This window comes from Epinephelus fuscoguttatus, linkage group LG4 (assembly GCF_011397635.1).
Source record: "Epinephelus fuscoguttatus linkage group LG4, E.fuscoguttatus.final_Chr_v1".
Classification (NCBI taxonomy): Eukaryota; Metazoa; Chordata; class Actinopteri; order Perciformes; family Serranidae; genus Epinephelus; species Epinephelus fuscoguttatus.
The window spans coordinates 43,638,196-43,662,335 of record NC_064755.1 but is presented as its reverse complement, the minus strand read 5'-3'; the positions used below and the strand labels follow the sequence as shown (position 1 = coordinate 43,662,335).

Sequence of the window (24,140 nt, the reverse complement as noted above, 5' to 3'; positions counted from 1 at the left end):
ATTTACTTGTGTTCTTACTGTCTTATTTTCTTGTACAGTTAACGCTGTAACTGTTCTGTATAATATGTGAATTATATAAAGGACCCTGTCTCTTAAGTTAAATATTAAAATGTGCTCAATTATTTTTATTTTTAAAGCTAGTAAAAATAAAATAAAGTAAACAAGCCCTTATTTTGTTTAACATGGTAAAATCAATTAAATCTTAAGAGAGAGAGCTGTGAATCTGACACCATTAAAGAAAAGAGGTTCTTGGTCATATCATCAATCAGCTGATAAAAATATTGTCTTGATCAATATCAATATCGTTCTGTTTCAAAATCTGATTATCTAAGTTCTGTGAATGTCAAAATTCCCTCCTCCTGCAAAGACTATCAAATATTGGATTTGATCCACAAGCCATTAGATGGTTCAATAATTACCTCCCGCAAGATTCAGTCTCAGGACCAGTGCTATTCACCATATATATATATAAATGATACAGCTTTGTCTTTGCACAACTGTAATGTCCACTTTTATGCAGATGACACTATCTTATATTGTTGGGCTGAATCTCAAACTTGTATCAAATGCTGACAAAACAAAATATATGCTGTTCTCCAGAGACAAAAGCATTAACCACAGTACTCTCCAAGTCTGCATCTGCAACACACACCGCCGCCGGCGCGGTGCTGTGGCCGTCAAGGGCCGCCCCCCAACACACACTGGCAGCGGCGCGCAGTGGCACCGTCAACATGTATTTCCCACCCCAGCCCTCTAGCTGGCTGTACCTACGCTAGTTGCCAACGGTTGCCAACTGCTAGTAACAGAAGAAGAAGAAGAGGAAAAACTTTGAGGCAGCAACAACTTGAATTTCACGGGTGAGTTTCTTATCAAAGTCGTCTTATTAAAAATTTGAAACAACCGGAGTTGATCCTACGAGACGAGACGTACATAAAAGGCTTTTCTCGCAGCGCCGCCATGAGCGCCGGCCGCGATGGAAATAGAGCAGTGGGCTGAAGCAGAGCGGCACGGTGCGTCGGCCGGCGCCAGTGTGGGTTGGTTCATAGAATATCATGGAGGCGGGCGTTTTGACGCGCGGCGTACGGCGGCGGTGTGTGTTGCACTTTAGATGGTACAATCACTGAATGAGTTCCACATTATAGATATTTAGGCATCTGGATTGATGACAAATTCACCTTCAAACCACACATCGATGCACTAACAAAACAATTAAGAATTAAGCTTGTTTCATATATATATATATATATATATATATACATATATATATGAAACAAGTCCTGTTTTCATTTATCTTGAAGAAGGAAGATTGTGGAAACAATCATTCTGTCAGTGCTAGACTATGGTGATGTAATCGTTGACCCTGCGGCAGCGTCCATTCTTAAGCCCCTAAATTCTGTCCACTGTTCAGTCCTTAGATTTTTTAAACTTGTTTTAACAGACCTGTTATTATATTATATTATATTATATTATATTATATTATAATTTTTATATTATTTTTTTAATATATCATTATTTATGTGCTCAGGTCTCTCTTGAAAATGAGATCTCAATCTCAACAAGACTTACCTGATTAAATAAAGGTTTATATGTGTATTTGTTTGTTATTTATCATGCATTCATTTTATTTGTGATTTTACGTATCACTTATCTTTATACATTCCGATTCATGCTGCTGCAATGACCAAATTTAGTCTTATTAATTGTTCCATTTTTAATTATTTCAGCTAAGGAAAATTTCCCATGTGATGCACAATCAGGAGAAACATCAGCTCAGACTACAATTTGAAATACAACAGATTAAAGAATATAAAGTTTGAGTCTGAGTTTAACATCAGCTAAAGTTTTACTAAAATAAGATTATGGTTTAACAACTTCTGCCAGAACACAAGAATCCATGTTAGATTGTTTTTATGGAAAATTATTGGTTCCAACAACAAGTTGTTGTGGGAATGTGCAAGGTGACGCCACGGTGAGTTTTCTTATCGAACTCTGTCAAAGATACACACAACTACACCACACTGGTTCTTTATCATTTGGGATTTATAAGCCAAGTAACTCAGGTTTGGTGTTAATGATTAGTTTATATGCAGCTCACCAACACCTTAAAAGCTCACAAACTAACATGTTATATCTCACTTTTTTAATCTTTACAAAACTGAACAATTTACCGTTTTACTGGGGTTATGTGCCGAGAATCTTTGTCCACTTGGAGTTTGTGGCAGGGTGGGTGGGGTTTAATCAGAAGTTGCTACTTTAAGCCTGAAATTTAACCCTAACACATTTTACTTGCGATACTTGCACTCATAAAAAGTACATTATCTGTACCAGTACTCCTTTCATCTGAGTATTCAGCTCAACACTACCAACAATGACATCATTAGCTTATGAAACTGTTACAGCTAACATGACACACAGCAGCTAATTTTCATTTAAATGACAAACACAACATTATGAAAACTGTGAAAGTGGAGAAAGAGATGAATGAGCTGAGGTAGGAGCAGCGAAAATAAGCAGATTCTGTGGTACTAAAAAAGTCTTTAAAGAAATTTTGCAATGTCTTTTAAAAATCTATTTAATAGTTCATAATCTGCAGACAGAATCAGATTACAGACTTGAATTTGAACATGTAGGATCATCAATAATCAAATGTATAAGCAGCAAGTATCAGAGTCTAAATGTAAATTCAATTAATTCATTTTTTAAAAAAGATTTATAATTATAAGCGAATAATAGTTAACTACAAAAAAACATCTAATTTCCACTGTGACATGCTCCAGACTCTTTCGGGAAACAGTGTTATGGGAATAAGCATCTGGTATCAAGGTGAAATATTCTTATCGGCTGCAACAGGTGTATTTATATCTCTAATCATTGTTTTTCCTGGTGTATATACAGAAGCAGCTCGTCTCCAAAGCTGCACTCAAACACTTTGTGTTGAGTATTTGTGGTGTGAGCATCTTTTAATACGTCTCTGTTGTCTTCAGGAGACATGAAAGGTCTGAGGTGCACTCTGGCTCTTCTGGCTCTGATGGTGGTTTCCATCAGAGCTGCTGAGAAGACGGTGAGTCTATTCAAAACATTTCACGTATCTGTTGGTATGGTTGTTGTTTTTTAAATTCAGTCATAAAAATACACCTATATTAAAAACTATAATCTCCTCCTTTATTAGATTTGATAACCAGGAAGTAATCAAGTCTTTTTCTTGGGGACCCGTCATGTCATAAAACTGCATGTGATAATAATTTTGGTGAATTAGTAATATGGTGAGTTTTAAACAAATCAAGGCAGAATAAAAGTTGGGAATTGCCTTAATTTTGCTATAACACACTGTTATTTTATTATGATTTATTTATTAGTAGTTTTTATTTCTGTTGTAATTTTTCATTTAAATACATTTTATAATTTAATATAATTCATTTATCCCCCCCCCCTTAATTTATTTTCTTCCACAGTTGATCGACTAAGGCTTAATAATAATTTACTGGGTTGCGGCTGGGGATGGGGGTGGGGCTTATTGTTGTGTATTATTGTGACTGTTGTTTGTTACCCATGTTAAAACAATGAAAGAGTTGCTAACTTTTTTTTGTCACATTATTTTACTAATTCTAATTTTGCAACTCTGGTCTGACTACTAGGCTAATTGGTCATATCATCTCTGGCACTGTAAAAAATTTTCTCACCTTTTTGATCATCTTCATTCTGTATATTTTGAGTGTTTGTGCTCTTTTACATTTTGTAGGTTTTATTTCAACATTGGGGGGGCACATATGAAACAAGGATGGTCTGGTTGATCTCCACCATAAAATTTTGACATTTAATTTCCTGCATTTTGTGAATTAAGCACCAGTTTATGTATTTTCTATTGATGGTGTGAATTGTTTTTTGTTTGTTTGTTTTTTTCAAGTTAAAATTCCTCTGCTACTCTCATGTTTTATTGCTCCAATTATTGAAGAGGATATTATTGTATATTGGCTCAATAATGACTTTATAACCTTAATGCTGTCCAACTCCTCTCATCACAGGCTAAATCTATGTCTGAGAGGATTGAGGAAGCCAACGTGAACATTGGTGAGATATTTAAAAAGTCTGTTAAGAACTTTAATTATTCAAACAGATGGATGCAGATTTATGTAAATAATAAATAAATAAAGTAAATAAGTAGATTCAAATATTTACAGCCAATAACAGCTTTATAACCAACAAGATCGTTAAGATCACAAAGTCATATTAACCTGATGCTGAGAAAACAACTTTTTAAAAACTACATATTGTGTCCTCTGTGGTTTTCTCTATCGCACTGACCTGTGCTCGATGTTGGGACACCAGTCAGAGCTCTTGATGGGCACTTTGTGGTGGATGACATGGTTTATGACTCTGAGAGCGAGAGGAATGCCGACCCCTGTACCTTCACCACGTGCAAGTGGGACCAGGCCAGTGATGGCATGGTCTACGTGCCCTACATCATCGCAGACCACTACAGTGAGTGTTCTACTTTTCAAGTATTCACATCCTTTCCTTGTCTGTCTTTCATCAGTAGTTGGGTTTTGCTTGCTGTAATCAGTCCTCTTGTTCATTTTGGTCATCAAGAGATGTTCTGATGACCTTCTTGTGTAAATGATATGGGAGTCCCCTTTCCATGCAAACATTTATTAATTCACTGAGCTTAAATGAGGCTTTAGCAGCCCGAATTAAACAAACCAAGTGTGTATCATTCAAATGTACTGTCTTTTTAGTGCAAAATGCCCACTGTGTGTTTCCGTGAATAGTGTTTACATGTTGTGCTACTTGTTTCAGTGTTCACATGGTCACCTAACTATTGTTTTAAGAGTTTAAACTGTTTATGCTAAGCTAAGCTAACTGGCTGCTAGCAGTAATGTCACATTAAGGGTAAACATGAGAGTGGTGTTGATCTTCTCATGTAACTCTTAACAAGAAAGAAAATAAGTGTAGGATTTGACTGGTGTCATTTTGTCTTGTTTTATCTTGTTATGTCTTTATTAACTGATTGTTTCACTTTCAGCCTCTAGAGAGCGTGCCATTATTGAACGTGGCCTTCAGTCCTTCCACAGTGTCTCTTGCATCCGATTCGTCCCTCGCACCAGTGAAAGAGACTTCATCCACATCCAGTCACTGGACGGGTTCGGCCTTATTTTATGTTTCAGTCACCAATAACAGAAACTGTAGACATAATTACACATAGTAGTTTTATGGTATTTGTTTTACCGCAGTTCTTCTACATGAGGTATTAATCTCGAAATATCAACATCCAGGAAAGCAGCTAAAACTTGTTTTGTGGCCTGGTATGTTATAGTTTAATCAAAATTAATCCCTATAACATATTTAAACTGGCTCACAATCATTTCCCACAGTAACATCAGTGAATTACTTTGCTAGACACAATGAATAATTAAAGCTCCATTTCGAAATACCGTAAATAAGTTTATTTAATTATAAACAATAGTGATTGAGTTACATTAAATAAAGGTATAAGAAATCGGCTCATCTTGAAAACTGATAATTTGATATCTTCAAACTGCTTAGCATGTAGTTCTTAAAACTGATATTAATTTGTCAGTGTACCACAGACTTTCTGTAGGGATAATCCACTTTAACTATAAGTGTAGTTTTATGACTCTCATAGTTTCCAGTGGTTCCAGATCAAGGGTTAAGATTGGCCTACTGTATGCAGAGGTGTCCCACAAGGGTCTATTCTTGGTCCTCTTTTACTTTCATCTTCATCCATAAACATAAACAATATTATATTACAAAATCCAAATGTACATTTCTATGCAGATGACACTCTGTTTGTCACATATCAGCACATGCTCAGTGAACTTTGGACATCTACATATGACACGCTAGGTAGCCTTGGTGTGTCTGTTGTTAACATTCTTGGATGATGTGTCAGTTTGTTCCTGTTGCACACATTGTGTCATTTCAAAATACACTTAACATGACAACGTTGGTAAAACACCTCATATTTCCGTTTATTTCCTTTGTGCAACACATGCACGTGGTGAGGGTTAGAAAAAAACATCATGGTTTGGCTCAACATTCATACAGGAAGCAAACACTGGGCTCCTGGGTGGAAATCCAGTGTTTGTTGGACCCATCCACCACTCTCCTGACCGCCCTATAAGGACTTTCCAGTTCACTTAAGTTACGTTTTTCTAGCGGTGTTTATAACTGATATTATCTGGAGGCATTATAAACTAACACTCCCTGGCGGCGAATCATACCACTGCAAAAGGATGTTTTTTTCTTGTCAGTGTCTGACACGGAAGTCACTGACCAAGCAGCGGTATTTGACAACTTCCGATTAAGAATTGGTTACTGTTGAAGAAGACTGATTATACACACAACACGTAGGTGCAAGGCTTTAAAAGAAACAGCATAATTAAAGAAAAGACAATGCCTGCACACTTACTCCATGTCACAAAGATTTATTAAACATTTGTGGCAAGTGTGCAGGTGTTGCTTCTTCCTCTCTTTATCTGGCCATTGTAAAATGAAAGTTATAAATAATAGATCTCTATGCTCTTTTGCTTATATCAATGTCACCGTAGAGGTTCTAGCCTATTGCCTCTATCCATACACCTCAGGGTTCTCAAATTGCAGCTGTTAAGTGTTATGAATACTTAGGAATCTGGTTAGACACAAGAGTCACTTCTAAGACCCATTTGGACACCTGACAAACAGACTTAAAGTCAAAATTTGATCTTTGAACATGAACAAATCAAGCTCCTTTTTATTGTCCGAGGATCATTGTACCTCTACAGTTGTGTCTGCTCTTGATTAAGTTTGAAATATGTACACACAATAATACACACTGTTTATCATCATCAGGTGCTTCTCCTCTGTGGGTCGGCGTTCCAATGAACAACGTCTGTCTCTGAAGCGTCAGGGCTGCCTGTACCACGACGTAGTGCAGCATGAGTTGCTGCACGCTCTGGGCTTTAACCACGAGCAGTGCCGCTCCGACCGAGACCAGCACCTCCTCATCCTGTGGGATAACATCATACCTCGTGAGTGACACTCTAAATGTTCCATCCCAGTATCCTAAAGTTTAAGTTCGTATTATAAAATGCTCCACTGCATGAATCATGTCCAGTGTTAGTGTGGGAGGTATTGTACCCTTTATGCAGTGAGAAGGAAAGTAAGGGTTTGGAGGTTGACTGACATTACAATTTCATGACAAGACATCTCATTTGTCTTTAAACTTTTTTAAATTTTCATAGTGCGTGACCACTGACCCTGATGAAGGCCACAAGTCAGACATTGTTTTGCTGGAGTTTTACCTCTTCTTATTTCTTCCCATCTCCACGCACCCTTGGAGGAAGGCAAAGTCGTGTCAGAAATCCTGACTCCACTGCCCACCAAAAGGATGAATCCATTGTTTTAGTGACCCCTTTATTTTTTGTGGTAGAAAAAGTCTCATATGAAACAAGCAGCAAGTCCTTAAACCCATACAACCACACAGGTCATATGTTCCTACTCTCTAATACAATCCACTGGGGCGTTTCCTAAATTAGCGCCCTCACCTGTGGTTAGGTTTAGGAATAGAGTGGTTGGGCATCGTCATGTTACATACTTAACGTGACACTGTGCACTAATGACCACATGACATGACAGCACAATGTGACGATAAGCACATCACGTGGTGTTTTGTTTTACGTGGGCCACCGTAACTTTCATCCTTGTCCCGCCGCGTTACCCCCTGACACCGCCGGTTGCCGTTAAACTGAAACGGCAATCAGCCAACGTGCCAACACATTATTTAGCGCCAGATTTCGATGACACTGGAGTGAGACTGAGCTCAATTAAGCCGTGAATAATGAAGCACGTAGCGAGATTTCATGTCATACACTTTTCCGTGAGAGTTGAAAAATTGGAACATCAACGACCGATTTGTGCTGCGATAGCCAATCAGCATTGAGATCCTCCGGGGAAGTATTAGGTTGAGTTATTCACATGTGTGAAGCAAGGCAAGACAAAATATTCCAGTGCTCAAACTTGCGCGAATACCACAGCGTAAAAAATTCGCATCTCATTTGGTGTGAACCCAACATTATGTTGAAGCATGCATTATTATAGATGCATCTATACATACGTCACTTTATTTAATACATACAATGATAACTTATGATACTGCATGGACTGTTATAACATACTATGACTCCTTACTACTGTTAATTGTTTAAATGTGTACAGGTGAGTACAGGCATTTATAATGCAGTATAAGCCTCATCAGTCAACCTCTAGTCAAGATCATTCATAAGACACTTATAATTTATTAGAAGTCACATCTATAATGTTTTATGACTGTTGATACAGTGCATCAGTAAGCACTATGTGAGTTTATGAGTGTAGTTATAGAGTATTATAAAGGCATTATAATTCACTATGAATGCCCTTATAATGCATTGCAGATGTGGTCTTCATAGAAAGTGTTACCCATTTTTTTTACTGTAAATTTGTCTATTCTATATTTAAGTTCTTCAGTGTTGCAGTACTTTGCCTCATTTTTATCCTTCTTAACAACTTTATTGTATGTTTTACATATGCAACAACAACCAGAGTAAATTACTTGTAAGTGAAAATCTACTTTGCAATAGCTCTTTTTCTGATTCTGATTCTGATTGTCACTACGAATATAATACTTAGCTGGACGGCTCTCTTCTCAGGCTGGCAGTACGCCTTCGACAGGATCAACACTCTGAACCAGGGAACACCCTACGACTACAACTCTGTCATGCAGTACAGCAAGTAAGCACTCAGACACCACCATGTCTTACCTTAACTGACTGACATTTCCTGTACACAAAGCACGACATAACTGCATCTTAAATTATCCAGCTACCCATCAGCTACTCTCTCAATGTCTTTAAATCCAGGTACTCCTTTTCCAAGAACGACCAGCCCACCATGGTGCCGATTCCTGACCGAAACGTTGAGTTCGGTACAGCCACTGAGATGAGCCAGAACGACATCACAAGGCTCAACCGGCTGTACAACTGCAGATAAACCACACCAGTAAATACACACAAACACACACATTAACACAATAATTGAGCTGCATGTAGAGCTGAGTGTCTGAATGTGTGTGTGGCTAAATCATCTTGAGGTGATCACCCAAGTAAAACCCCCTCATCATTATTTAAAGATATACTATGCAGCAGTGGTGTAGTCTAGTTTATTGTAGTGGGTGTACTGTGATGATTCCCTCCCAGCCTTGTAGGGAGGCCTGGCAGTGACCTATTCATGGGTACCAGTGACGTCACGTCGACGAGACCGCCGCCATATTTGTGTCCGATTTGACCGTACCCCTAAATTTCGCTATGGCAGTACACACCTCACACTTAAACGAGACAGAGAGACAACGATATTTGTTAAAAATTTCCATTATTGGTTGCGACCCATATTTAGTACTCTCAACAGTATTTTGTCCGCTAACCTCTGCAACACACTGTGTGTGTGTCTGTCCGTCCACCGGCCACTTCATTAGTACCACCCGTGCAATCTCCAAGAGCTCTGTCATATATTCTACTTTATGAAGCTTTTTACATTTTCAGTTTTTGTTGACATTGTCAGAAAGGTGATAATTAAACTTTATGTTTATTATTAAGGTTGTACTGGGTGGTGCTGGCGTACTGGAGTGTAATATATTAAAATGTTCCTAATATTTTCTCCCCCTCAATATATGTTAATGGATTGGGCAAAATTATGAGAACACCACACAAAATAATGCACTCCAGTACACCAGCACCATCCACTATGACCTCTATAATAAACATAATGTATAATTATCACCTTTTTGACAATGTCAACAAAAACCCAAAATGTATAAAGTTAAGCTTCGTAAAAATATTTATGATATAAGCATTGGATTGGATTGCATTAGACCGAACAAGTGTTACCTAATGAAGTGGCCGGTGAGTGTGTATTATATTTAAGGACCCACACCACGACAAGAGTAGGTAAGAATAATAGTTAATTAGTGACTGACATCAGCTCAAACCACAAGCTTTTGAGTGTACCGTAATCAGATAACGTTAGCTAACGTTAGCATAAGACAATGTGAATCTCCATTGAGGTAGCTAACATCACGTTAGGTAACGTAGTGTCGGGCTGTCGGCGTTAATCATATGGCATCTGAAGTTAATCATGTTTTGCGTGTTTTGTAAGGGGTTTTCAAAGACTAAAATAAAAATTAGACAGAGTTGAGGACTTACCGGACACGAAGTGTTAACGTTAGCTGTTGGCTGCCAGTGGTCTCTTCTTATCGCAGCCAACCATTTATTCCGCCGGTCTAATGTTACATCCTTTGGGATGGAATAAAACTGCAGTCCAAGGTTTCTTTGTCGACTGGTATCACAGCCAACAGCACAACATATTCCTGGCATCCTTCAAGTAACATACATTTTCAGTCTCTCGCTGATTTTCCTCCTACTCTGCTTGTTTTGGTAACGTGACAATGCTGTGACCTGTGACCTGACTGCTGTGAGCGGACACAAATATGGCAGCATGAAAACACTGTGACGTCATGTGGTCTTGATGGTCACTGCCAAACTCAAGCCACAGACAATAGATATAACAGTTATTTACCCGGTATTTGAGAAACAAAATAACTGAAGTTAAAGTTCTGTCACAAAAATATATTGTTACGGATCTTTACACATTTTTAAGTGGGTATACGGAAATCCTGGAGCTTTCTTAGTGGGTATACAGCGTATACCTACATATCACGTAGACTACACCACTGCTATGCAGGAATTTCTCCCAAAAAACAATGTATAGACTAGGACTCACTAACACAGTAAAAAACAACATAAAAATAGTCAGATGAAACATCAAACAAGATGGAATCTGGGGTTGGCTTTTACTTTCACTTTTGCCGGTGAGCGTGTTTGCAAACAGTAAGTGACAATCTTGCACAGAACACTTTTAATGAATAAGGCCTGGAAAACACTGAACTATTTGAGCCCATTTCTGATCCAGTTTTGGAGCTGCACAACTCATTTCAGAGTCGGACTAGATTTCAGCTTCATCTGGGGTTGTTTTCTGTGCAGTGTACAGGGGGAGTGAGGACCAATCATGGTCACAATCAACTGCTCCCATTGGACATTCGGATGAATTTCTGACATGTCAGAAACCTTGGTTCATCATTGTCATCACACTCGCACAATTATAGCAGAGCCACTCATTGATTCCACAAAGTGGTGCTGCTAACATGAGACAGAATCAAAACTCGTACTGACTCGGGGTGCCCAGTGGCTCACTTGGTAGAGCTGGTGTTCAAAGTACAAAGGCCAAGTCCTTGCCGCAGCAGCTGCACGTTCGATTCCAATCTGTGGCCCCTTGCTGCGTGTCATCCCCTCTCTATCCTCCTTTCACACCACCAGCTCTCCTATCAAGTAGGATGAAGTCACGTAATTTGGGACACTTTTTTATTGGATTATTTCCATAAAGAAAATATGTTGCCAAGCAAAACATTTCAGAAACTTTTGTCTTTCAGGCACATCAAGAAACTTTGCTTCACTTCGATGACATGCTCAGGTGAAATAGGACAACTGGCGAGGGACAGTTATGTTTGTTTGTTAAATGGTAAAATCAATTTGTCAGTTCAGTCATTGATTATTTCAGTCATTTATATACCTAAGTACTCATTAAAAAAATCATTCACCTTCTTTGCCATGTTGTCTCGGGTCCATGTCATTGGTCCAACAGCCCATTGGTCCGACATCCCATTAGTCCGAGAGTCCGTGGTGCTGAACGGCTCCCGGCGGGCGTATTTCTACTCTTTCTTTTTCATTTTAACCCACACCATGACCTTTTCCTGACCCTAACCAAGTGGTTTTTGTGCCTAAACCTAACCAGACCTTAACCACAGGGCATCATGATGATTTCGGAACAACGGGACTTCGGAACAATGGGTTTAATATGGTCGGAACAATGGGCTGTCGGACCAATGGGCAGTTCCCGTTGTCTCTGTTCTATTGTTGCCTGTTTCCTCGGTGCCATATTGTCTACAATGAACACGTATGTGTGTGTGTGTGTGTGTGTGTGTGTGTGTGAAAGTTCTGGACTTTTGTGGGTGACATGGACTCACTGCATCATCTTTAATATTATTTTTAAGTGACAAAAATATGATGTGACAGGGTGGCACACAACAGCATAACAACTCTGGTAAATTAAAAACATGCCTGTTCCACCTCAGAGAAATGTCCCATTACACCTGTATGGATTAAGTAATCACTCAAAACCTTATAACCTGATGTCCCAAATGACCTGACTTCATCCTAAAGCCAAAAATGCAAAAAAAACCACAAAAAAACATGGCCCATCAGAATCAGACAGACAGTGAAATAAAATGGCCTCTCAGTAAAATGATAATATATTTATGAAACATTGCAGATATCTGCTCTGAGGGTTCCAGGTGAGAGGTTTTTGATAAATACTAGTTTGAAATGTGTTTTCTTTTTCTTTGTAAAATTCAGGTGTGGATTTAAACTTGGTTTTATTTTTTTTCTGTCAAAGGCCCAACACAGAAGTTTGCTCCTCCTCCTGGGTTCAGCTACCAACAGACGTCCTTCTGTGAGAGTTCAAAAGCACGGAAGATACATATCTGTATGATGACTGAGCCTTCATTCAGTTTGGAATACAAATGGTTGAGATGGATTAAAAAAAATCAAATTATGCTCAAATTTCAGGTCAGCAGCTTCAATAAAATATCACATAAATCATGTTGCAATGGCCTCATTCAAAGGACTATTTTGTTTACTTACCTCACTCCAGTAAAGATATTATTATTCTTTTTTTGTTTGACTTGCTCGGTGACGCTTCTGCAGGGGACTCAAACTTACAACCACAGACTCTGGTTACAAGAAAAACTGACCACTAACCAGCATGTCAACTTGACTTAAAAGTTTATCCATAAACACCACTGAAGTTTAAATTTTTCACTGTTATGGCAGCATCAGGTATGGTTCAGCAGCGAGGTCCAGATTTCTCCTCAATCATTAGTTCAAGGTCCACACAGTTTAAAACACTCACCGTGTTTGTCCATGCCTTTGAGCTCGTTTGCCGTCTCTGTTAAGTAGCTGTCCAATATTCACTCACTCTACAGCAGGAAACAGCCCTTCAAAATAAAAGCTCTGTGTCAGAAATTCACTACACTTAAAATTAAAGTTTGTGGGGTTTTTTTATGTTTTGTTTTTTCCAAAGACACATTTGCAGGTCACCTGCGGTCCATTCAGAATGGATCCACGACCGACTTTTGGACCACGACCCACCAGTTGAGAACCACTGCACTGAATGACTAAAACCTAAATTAAAATTCTTTCATTGTTTCAATAAACGGTATAAATCATGAGCAAATAACCTTTTTAAATGATGAGAGAACAAACACAAATGTTTTACATTGATATTTATTGATTAGAGTAAATAAGAAAAAGTGATTCCCACCACCTTAAAGCAAACAGGAAAATCTTTCATTATAAATCCAGACTTTCTCTGTTCAGGAAGAAGACAGAATGTAATGGATACGAAAAAGACACCTGTCACAAGACTGCACTGACCTGACAATGAATAATTATCTGCCCCAGAGTCACGTTAGATGATTCATCCCAGTGTGATGGTGTGATGTCGACATTAGGAAATGATTTCACTGGGTTTGTGACTCAGAAGACAAATCAATTGATTGATTATCTGTCAGAGAGGCTGCAGGGTGACACATATTGGAGAGGAGGACTAGTTACTGCAGTACAGCAGGTTGATGCGGTTAATGTCGTTCTGGCTCATCTGCCTGGCTGTGCCAAAGACGGCGTTGGAGTTCGGGACAGCCACCATGGTGGGGTTGTAGTTGTCCTTAGAGAAGGCCAGCCTGAAAGGAGGAGACGAGTCATCACTTATCTTGAATCAACATTGTTTGCTCAAGTAGAGACCTTATAAACAATACAGAGTGTTGTTCCTGACAAATCTGGTGATATTCTATATTTTTCTTATTTTCATCAATTGATCTACTAACAAGCATCTTGTGTGTATCCAGAGCCTGATTTATCTTCTGTCTCTGTGCTATAGACCTTTATCATTGTCCAGTTAATCCATGATGGAATAACTGGATGTCAGAGTCAGACTGACCTGCCGTAGTGCATGACTGAACCGTAGTCGTACGGAGTCCCCTGGTTCAGAGTGTTGATCTTGTTGAAATTGTATTCCTGACCTGCAGTGATGGAAGAAGTATTAAGGCTCTCTACGTTTGGCAAAACAAAAGTTCTCTGCTACTGTCATGTTTTTGGGGGGAACAAATGCACGTGTTTTAAATACTGAGGGGGATGTGTCCCCTGTGACCCCCCTGAAATCAACACTCATGCTTCAAATAAGTAGAGCACTTCAGTACATGTATGTACCGTAAAGTTTAAATTATTAACTATATTTGGGACAGGTCTTTTATTCCTTTCACACAAAACTGTTGCTCAGCAAAGACAGGAAAGACAATCAAATTGTTGATTTAAACCAGTCTGAATATTACTTGTATAAAAATTTGGCTTTACATCAATACATCATTTATGAATCGCTCAGTTGGTCTAACTCCATCAGATGGCACCCGGCATACCGACACAACACCACTTTATCCTGTTAAAACAATCCTCACAACTTGGATTAATTTTTATGAGAAATCCTTTTAATCTCTTTGATGTGAGGACCCTTACGGATTAAAGGAATATGTATAATTTACAGAGTAATCGAGGAATGGACACATAATTTGAGACAGCCAACAACCTGGTTTTATACATCTGAATCAGCATTTCTGTTAAAAAAATAAACTGCTTGGCGACCAGACCAGGCCTCTAATTGAGACAGGCCTTCATTTGTCAAAAAGTACAGCCACACTGGGTTAGTAAAAGGGACTGGGCGTTTAATTGACGTTTTACAGTAGTTACTCTCCACTACCTTTGATCTGTTGCTGATTGGTCAGCAAACAAAAGTCACTTTTATATTTCATTATAGCACTGACAAACATCCTCATGTCTCCAAATCCGCTGTTCACTGTTGATGTTTTGAACGTTTGAACGCAGCACTGTGAGGAACCTGTTTCCTCTACCTTTGATGATGTTCTGCAGCAGGACCCGGATGTTCTGGTCCCTGTCAGAGCGGCACTGCTCGTGGTTGAAGCCCAGGGCGTGGAGCAGCTCGTGCTGCACCGTACCGTGGTAAATGCAGCCCCGACGGCTCAGAGACACGGTCTGGCTGTTGCCCTGGCGACCCACGAAGGAGTAGCATCTGCAGAGATGTTGGACAACACAGTCAGTGTGCTCAGTAAGACACTTCTTAACATGGCTGCTACCTTACTGTGTGTACACATGGAAATAAACCCCCTGATAAAGACTATGCTACATCTGTACACACCCCTCCAGAGACTGGATGTGGATGAAGTCCCTCTCATTCCTGCGGGGGTAGAAGCGGATGCAGGTGGAGTAGGAGAAAGAGTTGATGCCTCTCTTGATGACATCCAGCTCCGTAGAGGCTGCAGGGAAAATCACAAAGATGAAAAAAACCCACACTTTAAAAAATAAGCTTGTCTATATTTTTCTTACTCTCAATAAATCCCATGATCTGTAATGATGGTCATTAAGGCCTTCTTATTACTGTTTTTTCAAAACTTGTTCTTTTTGAAGTTTGGATTATTGTTTACGATATAAATTTGAAAAAAAATCTGACAGGATAAGGGCACAGTGACAATCCGGTCTCGCTCCGAAGTTGTTGAAACCCGGCACTTGGGCAGTAACTTGCAGTGTCAGACAGACAAACAGGTGGGCAGAATGGGTCCAACAAACACCGACTTTCACCCAGGAGAGCGGAGTTTGCATCCTGTAAGATTATAAAGCCAAACCCTCTTCTTTTTTCCTAAACCCAACCAGGGGAAAAAAATGTCAATTTGTGGTGTTGTACCGACGTAGTGCTTTTATTTTGAAAGAGACTGTAGAAACTGTACATTTCCTGTGAAAACAGAAGTGTATTTTGAAAACAGACAATGCATGTAACAAGCTGAAGTTGACACGGCGTCCCAGAACGTCAACAACCAACACACCCAGGTTACCTTGGACGACATATCTGTGATGAGGTCATTGACTGTGACGACCTGAGGTCTCACTTATAAAACAATGCGCAGGATTAATACTAAAAATGTATGTACAGAAAGAAGCCAAAAATATCATGGGTCAAAGTTTCTCCCATCAAGTCTGTTTTTATACATCACAACTTTTCCATGGGAGGTGGCGTACGCCTCTTTCAGGCCTTGTTTTGTATTTTGTATTTGTTTTCGATTTGTGTATGCCGCTATCTTGACATGTGTCAGTCATCAGTCTTCAATTCATGATGCTGTCATTGTGAACTGACTCTCTACAGTGACAGCATCATGAATAGCTGGATTGATGATGTTAGACAGTGGCCTCTGGTAACTGATGAAGGTATCTTAAATGAGTACCGATATTAATATAGAAATTAATCATTTGTTTGAGCGATAAGCAGGAAAGATTATAATAATAGGGAGATAACAGACTGTATCATTAAACACTGTGTAATATAACATTAGCATACGTTACGTGTGCTGACGTTAGCAAGCTAGCAGCGTGACATTTAATCATTATGGACAGGCTACGTGACCATCACGTCATATTGAAGGTGATCAATATTGATCGCTTTCAATATGATGTGATGGTCGTCTAAAAGGTGGTGTAAAATTTGCCCGACCCATCCGGAGCTCAGGTAATTTTGACTCTCAATCAGAGACCTGTAATTGCCATTTTTCTGGTCATCAGAGGCCAGGCGATCAATAAAATATTCTTGAATACCTAAAACAAAACACAAACATGTGTTGTTGCTGTTTTTAGTCACGTAGCCTGTCCATAATGATTAAATGTCACGCTGCTAGCTTGCTAACGTCAGTACACATAACGTATGCTAACGTTATATTACACAGTGTTTAATGATACAGTCTGTTATCTCCCTATTACTCTTATCTTTCCTGCTTATGGCTCAAACAAATGATTAATTTCTATATTAATATTGGTACTTATTTAAGATACCTTCATCAGTTACTGGAGGCCACTGTCTAACATCATCAATCCAGCTATACATAATGCTGTCATTGTAGAGAGTCAGTTCACAATGACAGCATCATGAATTGATGACTGACACATGTCACCGCAGCAATGGTGCCGCTGCAAGATGGCGGCATACACAAATCGCCAAATTCGTCTATATTCACAGAGCCAACAGTTTCATCCTGCAGCAGAGAAGTATAAAAAAAAAGCTGATAGAACAACAGCCAAGCAAGAGTCAAGAAGAAGAAACCTGAATTTGTTGAAAAAGAAGCTTAAAAAAAGTATTAAAATGTCTCTGAAAAAAATCAGATGCGATATTCACAAGAAATAATCTGCTCAAAATTCATCTTAAATTATTACGTTCTTGATTTGGGTTCATTGTACTGAGTATCAGTTGTTCTGTACAGTTGTTGTTGTGCATTGAATATAATGTGAAATATACATAAAATATGTGACTTAGTCAGGGCGGTCAGAGTATGCGTGTCAGTAGGATGGTGAACGTGGGATTGAGTCAAAGTAAACTACAGTGTGTGTTTATGGTGATGAAGAAGCGTCACCCAGTTGCAACACTGAGACTCACTGATGTGTGTTTTAAGATTCTGAACAACAGTGGAGCTCTAAGGCACCGAGGAGGAAGAGCTTTTACACAATATACTTGTGAGCAGGATCCATTCCTGTTGGTTTTTGCCTTCTTGTGGGATTTGTTGACAAAAGAAAATTATAGAATATCACCCGCCTGATCCTTTAAAGGACACTAAACCTTTTCAGTTATTTCTAAAGAACGTATCCGTGCAGCAGGGGAGCGTAGGGAGGCACTTACAGTAGTGGTTAGCGATGACGTAAGGAATGTAGACCTTGCCGTCGGTGGCTTTAGGCCACATGCAACCACGCAGGACGCAGGGGTCGGCGTTCCTCAGGGAGGGCAGACGGGACACAGCGATGTCACCGTGTACCTCGATGCCGTCACGCTCATTTCCTGCAGAGGATGTGAGGAGAAGTCAAGTCAAAACATCTGCTGTGAAAAATCTTCATCGTTAGTACATGGAACCAGAAATAAACAATGATCACGCTGAATTTTAATTTCTATTTATGTATCTACAGTGGATGTGACGGTCACTGCGTCTTACCAAAGTCTTTGTTGGCATTCTCCAGCTGCTCGGAGACGGTCAGGTCATCCTCATCGTTACTGTCCTCACTCGCTTTCATCACAACCTGCAGACAGGAAGTGTTACCAAGGTAGAAAATGTTACCAGGACATGTGATGGAAATGTGATGGAATATCAGAAATAAATGATCGAGGCTCATTTATAACCCAAACGAGTTTTCTTTTGGATCTGACTGTGTTATCTCAAGAGATGATTATTTCAGACAAACTACTGCAGTGAGAGAGGAAACAGAGCATTTTAAGATATGAAATTAGGATCAGGCCGAGACGAGAGGAAGGCTGCTTCTCCATTTCTCCTAATTTCAAAACTCATCGTGTACGACTATGCGTACAACCAGAAAAAGTTTTTGTATTTCAATATGTGGGGTGAAGTTATGGAACAGTTTGAATGTGGAGATTAAGCAATGTCAGACACACACTGATTTAAAATAAGGTGCAAAGACATGATATTCAGGAAGTGCAGGGTTGGAGAAGGGGTTTGACATTCACCAGCGATAACTTATATTTCTCTACTTTATATGTTTATCTATATGAGGAGGCTGTTCGTTTCATTTCACCTGCTGACTGATGGAGAAGAGGTGGGGTTTAATAAGTTTATACTTCCTCACACTTCTTTTGGACGTGTAAATCGAAGTAACCAGACACTAACAGTTGTTTTTCATTATTTGTAAATATTACTTTCTGTCTGCTTGTTTCCACGCATGAAATGACTATCAAATAATAATCAATATCAAGAGCTGAATTTTACAAATATGAGGAATTGACCTATGGCTAAGCCCCGCCCTCAGATGCAATGAGCCAATCACAGTGCGTATAGCCATTCCCATACACTCGGACATTCTCTCCCTGGATGTCCATTGAAATGCATTACAGAAAGTCAGTTTTGTTCATCTCAACCGAGAAAAGTGTCTCCTTTGGATAAAGTTGTGTGGTAACGTTAGACCACAACATCAACTCAACGTGAATAAGATTAACAATGATGTCTACATCTGTTCTAAGGTAAGTCAACATTGTGTTTGAGGCAACATATTGTCACTTTGCTGGAAAGAAATATAAAGTTATCTTTAACATCTCTAGCTAACGTTAGCTAAAGTTAGCCTAACGTTAGCTCCTAGCTGCGTTGTTCATCATGTCACCTTGTTTGCTGGGAGTTCATTAGCCTATTTTGTTCTAGTTTTGTACTTTGGTGATGGTACATCATTGTTAGCTGTTGTCCAAAGGGCTCTAGTTAAGCTAACGTTAACTTCTGGAGCTTAGCTTCATTAACTTATCTGTAATGGCAGAGATAACAAAGGTTGGCAAACGTTATGCTGAATGATTCAGTGTAAATACTGTAGCACCAAACTAACGGAGAGACACTCTTGGTAAAGATGGTAAAAAGGCCGTTATCCTTTTCTCATATTCTGAGCCAAAAACCTTAACTTCAGTGGCACTTTAACTTGTTGTCTTTGATGGCGACGGCAACCAGATGCGGTTCACAAGCGTACACTGTGACCTGTAAATTTTGGCTTGTAATTTAAGCTTTTCATCGACCTTCTCAACAATAAAATGATGAATATATCCCTCCAATGCGTAGTTTAGGCCCTTTTGGTTACTTCTCAATGACATCTGATCGTTATGTCTCCAAAAATCATCAGTTGCCTCCTGTGAAATGCCGTGTACTGTGACACCTGCCATAGCGCCGGGCACTGAATGTTGATAGTTTGTCCGAGTGAGTGGAGGGGGCGTGGCTTAGCCATAGGTCAATTGATTAAAATCTCATATTGATGTTATATTGAGCTCAGTTACGTCTTAATAAGAAATAGGAGAAGTTTTACCAAACTGACAGACATTTACTGTGTATTTTAATATATTATTTTTATTTTAGTTTCTTTACTAAGTACACATTTTTTCTGAAATCTAGATTTTATTTTTTTATTTCAGTACCTATTTTTTTCACACATAGTTTTATTTACTTACTGTCTTTTTTTAAATTTAGATTATTTAACTATGACAACCTTGGTAACCTACACGTGTAGATTTTTTTGGCTTTACTGTCCTAAATTAGAGTATTTTCTTGTTAATATTTGTTTGTTTGTTTGTTTGTTTGGGTTTTTTTGGCATCACAATGGCTGAATCTGTATTTTGTCTACAACATACAAAAAATTCACCTATGAGGGGGAGATTGGTTTGCCAACTGTCATTAAGAATAAAATTATCAGCTCAACTTTGAAGCTGACATGATGGACAAACGCCCCTAAACTGGTTATAAATAAGAAAAACTACAATCCCGGCACAGCGGAGCAAACTCCATCTGTGGAAGACCGTGTGGTACGATTGAAACCTTGAGAACTTTTTGCTCCGGCTGCAGATGTGTCTGCAGTCAAAAGATGCATGATAACATCAGTACATCATCGGTATCGGCCGATGCTGTTAATTCCACTACAGAAGAGACTTGATGATCACTAAAATTAGGTAGAATAAAGTGGATATATCGATATCAGTCAATATCATGCATTCCTACATTCAGAGACCTGAAGACCAGCTTCATGTCACAGAGCTCCAGCTGTGCAGGACTTACCCCGGCCTCGGTCCAGACTGAGACTGCAATCAGGGCCAGGAGGCTTAAGATGCACTTCATCGCTGCCATGATACCGAACAACCTGCAGGCTGAAACAAACCAGCGGTCAGACCAAAACACAGCAGCATCAGTATCAGAGGCATCAGGAGCACGAAGCATCTTTCACTTACCTTTACCTCTTTACTTCAGGGAGGAAAGTAAGAACTGTGATACTCTGTGGAGGCACAGCTCATCCTCTTATATAGCAAAACATGCCGTGTTCCACCTTCAGCAGAACGTACGCAGGGCATTACCCTCTTTATCCTGCTAATACAGGTTAATATTTACCTTGTTAAACCTCCATAAACGTGGACTTGATTTTTCCCACCCTTCGCAGACATACGGCCACCGCCACACTAATCCAGAAGACAAAGAAGGTGTTAGAGTGTTAGATGCTGATATTGATCTTGACTAAGCGTCCCATAACTGCTTTGAGATTAAGCGGTCACTCTGCAGGGAGTGTGTAGGAGTCATCTACAGATGGTTTGTGAGGCGGTCACAGAGGGTGACGGCAGGTCACTGAAACGCTGCCAGATCAATCCTGGGGGTTTAAATGTGTCCGTTCTGTGTGTTTGTCCTTAATGAACTTAATGAATGAACAATGGTGGCTTTATACAGAGCTGACCCTGACGGTGGAGGACGACCGGGCCGTTTAGTCGCACTACTCTAAAGACAAGGAGCATTTACCACAAATACTATTTATACCACTGTGTTTATATCTCTTGCTATTAAATTTTTACCAGTGTTAATACCACCACTACTTCTTCTCCCCGTAGTACCTCAAATGCCTAAAAATACTAGCTACTGCAATCCCTACAACGACTATTGTTACTACTGTTCTCTCACCAGCAAGGACCACACCATCAAAAAGATGCTATTAATGGTTTTATTGAAGAGAAACATGACCGATGTGCGAGGCTTGGACTGCTTGTCGCTCACCCGCTGAGCCAAATACATTGTGGGAAAGCTTCAACAGGGCATGACGAACCTCCTGTGTGGAGAAAGAGGCAGGAAGAGAGGAACAGGATGGGAAGAGGTTCGGTGGGTATTTATGCAGAGAGGGACACAGTTGAGGTATGGTCCTGCTCCTAATATTGCGTCAGTTGGTGGGGGAAGGTGGCCGTTGGGAAGTATTGTTGACATGAGGGGGGGTACTTGGTCTGCAGCAGTGTTTGAGTGGGTGGAACATGTCAGGTGGTATCCACATGAATGCCAGAACCAAAGGTCTCCCAGCAGAACAATGCATTGGAACAAAATAATCAAAGTTATTCACTTCACCTGTCAGTGGTTTGAATGTTCTGGCTGATCGGTGTAACACACTCATTTTCCTTTTAGAGCAGCATCAAATTATTCAGAATTTTCCCCTTTTTTTAGTGGGCCTTGATATGTGCAGGTTAATATGTCAGTTTATGCATTTGTTAAACCAAACTGTGTCTACGTTTGTTCGTCAAGACAAAATGAATAATCCGTTGAACTGAAATTGTAGACTTAATTGTGTTTCACCACCTTAGGTTTTGTCACTTCTGTAGATCGGCAGGGATCCCTTTTGCCCATTTTAGTTTCAACTGGAATTGCACAATTAACGCCACGTCCAAATAAAACCCACCTGGATCCTGTGCAAATGTCAAAATGTGACAAATTAACAGCTTATACGTTCTCGAGGCTTCGGCGCCTTGGCTCACGTCCAGCAGGATGTACCATGAACCCATAAGACAGACCCAATATTTGATCATCCTGTATTTACGTAGCGATCTTTTCTTTATGTTGAATAAACTGTGTTTACTCAGTGAGGTCATCTGTCAAACTGCTGAAGGAAGTTTTATTCACACGTTAAACAATTTAATGTGTTGTTTATTGGCTCCCTAAAAAATATCCACCCATCCATCCATCCATCCATCCATCCATTTTCATCCTCGTATCCAGGTCCAGGTCTCGGGGGCAGCAGGGATCATCATGATCAGGTTTTTCTGTGTGCAGCCTGTTGTCTTGTGGACTTTGTTTTGGGGAGTTTTCTGTTTGTGTTTTTCTTTGTTGCCTGTTTTATTTTGTCGGTTCACTCTTTGTGTCATGTCTGATTTTACTTCCTGTCTTCGTGTGTTTTCCCACCTTTTTGATTGTCTGCCTGATTAGCTTCACCTGTCCCCCACTAGTCCTGCAGTCCACTCACCTGTTGTCTCTCCCCCAGTGAGTGTCTTCTTCAGTACCTGCCCAAAAACTTCTTTATTCTTTATTAGATCATCTGTTCATGTGGTTTGCCTGCTGCCTGTTTGTCTACCTGCTCATCTCACCGACCTGTAAGCTGGTTTTCTACAATTAAAGCATCTTTTCTGAATCCACCCTGCTGTGCTCTTTTCTTTCATTTTCTTAATAAACATATACTTACTTTAAACCATACTTTAGCTCACCAGGTGTTACACAGATTCATTGTTTTAAAGCTTTTCTATTTGTAGAAGAATTGATGTATTGTCAGATCATTTTCAGAAAATAAAAAGGAAGGTTTATGATTGGAAAATGTTGCTTTATGAGTGAGATCTTGCAGGTAACAATCAAACTGATGGTGTAGTATTGATTTGCTTTGGTAGAAGGGTAAGAAAAATAACATATGATACATTTTCACAACAAAGGGAAAATTTCAAACTTAATAGCCTGGGATACAAAGGAACAGACAATCTGTTGAATATATGTTGTATTTTTAATCTGAATCTGCAAAGTATCTAAAGTTATCAATTAAAGTAGTGGAATATGTACAATATTTCTCTCTACATTTTACGAGAAATATAAAGTAACACAAAATGGGAATATTAAAGTAAAGTACAGTACTTGAGTAAAAGTTGCTGCTCTGTACTTCCCGTATTCTCCACCAGGAGGCGACACGTCCTCACAGTTCTAAGGTACTGTGCACATGTAGAGAACAAACTGGTTCAACTGTTCATTAAAAAAGCCAGTGTGACATTATTGTTTTAATAGCTGACTAAAGCCAAAGGCTGGTTTGGTTTGGTTCTTTCTGAATATTTGATGGAAAATCTTTTGCAGCGGCGTGTGATCCCTGAGAGAATCAAACATAAACCCAAATACAAAAATGCAAAAACACGGAAATTATACAAATATGCAAAGAAAGTATTGTTTTCTCTCAGGTTTTATAGGTTGTGTGTGCACTGCAGCTGTAGTGAGGGAGGAGCTGCCATTCATGACTCATCATTTATCTGCTATTTGATAAAAGGCCGACACCAACCCTTCTATCAGAAAAACAATGCATCTCTAATATTTGTCT

At 39.4% G+C, this 24,140-nt stretch overlaps 2 protein-coding genes across 5 annotated transcripts; one reads left to right on the top strand and one right to left on the bottom strand.

Moving 5' to 3' along the window:
* Nucleotides 1-839: 839 nt before the first annotated feature.
* On the top strand, nucleotides 840-12,751 carry LOC125886764 (high choriolytic enzyme 1-like). The gene is made up of 9 exons (XM_049573072.1): nucleotides 840-857; nucleotides 2,985-3,061; nucleotides 4,023-4,068; nucleotides 4,327-4,479; nucleotides 5,021-5,138; nucleotides 6,847-7,025; nucleotides 8,685-8,766; nucleotides 8,895-9,033; nucleotides 12,538-12,751. Exons 2-8 carry the CDS (start codon nucleotides 2,990-2,992, stop codon nucleotides 9,022-9,024), a joined length of 780 nt encoding a protein of 259 aa, XP_049429029.1. The 5' UTR covers nucleotides 840-857; nucleotides 2,985-2,989; the 3' UTR covers nucleotides 9,025-9,033; nucleotides 12,538-12,751.
* Nucleotides 12,752-13,469: 718 nt separating this feature from the next.
* Nucleotides 13,470-21,054, bottom strand: LOC125886758 (high choriolytic enzyme 1-like). 4 transcript variants are annotated; one of them, XM_049573064.1, is made up of 8 exons: nucleotides 21,001-21,054; nucleotides 20,831-20,919; nucleotides 18,233-18,317; nucleotides 17,926-18,081; nucleotides 15,409-15,526; nucleotides 15,104-15,282; nucleotides 14,140-14,221; nucleotides 13,471-13,882 (listed from the first exon to the last, which is right to left on the bottom strand). In XM_049573064.1, the coding sequence occupies exons 2-8, from the start codon at nucleotides 20,897-20,899 to the stop codon at nucleotides 13,750-13,752; spliced, it is 822 nt and encodes a 273-aa protein (XP_049429021.1). In that variant the 5' UTR covers nucleotides 20,900-20,919; nucleotides 21,001-21,054; the 3' UTR covers nucleotides 13,471-13,749. The 4 variants fall into 4 exon arrangements, with proteins under 4 accessions (XP_049429020.1, XP_049429021.1, XP_049429023.1 ...); XM_049573063.1 differs by lacking the exons at nucleotides 20,831-20,919; nucleotides 21,001-21,054 and adding an exon at nucleotides 19,804-20,001 and having other exon boundaries at nucleotides 13,470-13,882; XM_049573066.1 differs by lacking the exons at nucleotides 20,831-20,919; nucleotides 21,001-21,054 and adding an exon at nucleotides 19,407-19,897 and having other exon boundaries at nucleotides 13,472-13,882.
* Between the last annotated feature and the right edge of the window lie 3,086 nt (nucleotides 21,055-24,140).

Coding starts and splice junctions, on each gene's coding strand:
- LOC125886758 (XM_049573063.1), bottom strand. CDS start 19,947: ATGGCAGGTGTCACAGTACACGGCATTTCACAGGAGGCAACTGATGAT. Junction 15,527..17,925: donor CGTCATCGCTAACCACTACT/GTAAGTGCCTCC, acceptor TTTTCCCTGCAG/CCTCTACGGAGCTGGATGTC. Junction 15,283..15,408: donor CACATCCAGTCTCTGGAGGG/GTGTGTACAGAT, acceptor ACATCTCTGCAG/ATGCTACTCCTTCGTGGGTC.
- LOC125886764 (XM_049573072.1), top strand. CDS start 2,990: ATGAAAGGTCTGAGGTGCACTCTGGCTCTTCTGGCTCTGATGGTGGTT. Junction 4,480..5,020: donor CATCATCGCAGACCACTACA/GTGAGTGTTCTA, acceptor TTTCACTTTCAG/CCTCTAGAGAGCGTGCCATT. Junction 8,767..8,894: donor TCTGTCATGCAGTACAGCAA/GTAAGCACTCAG, acceptor CTTTAAATCCAG/GTACTCCTTTTCCAAGAACG.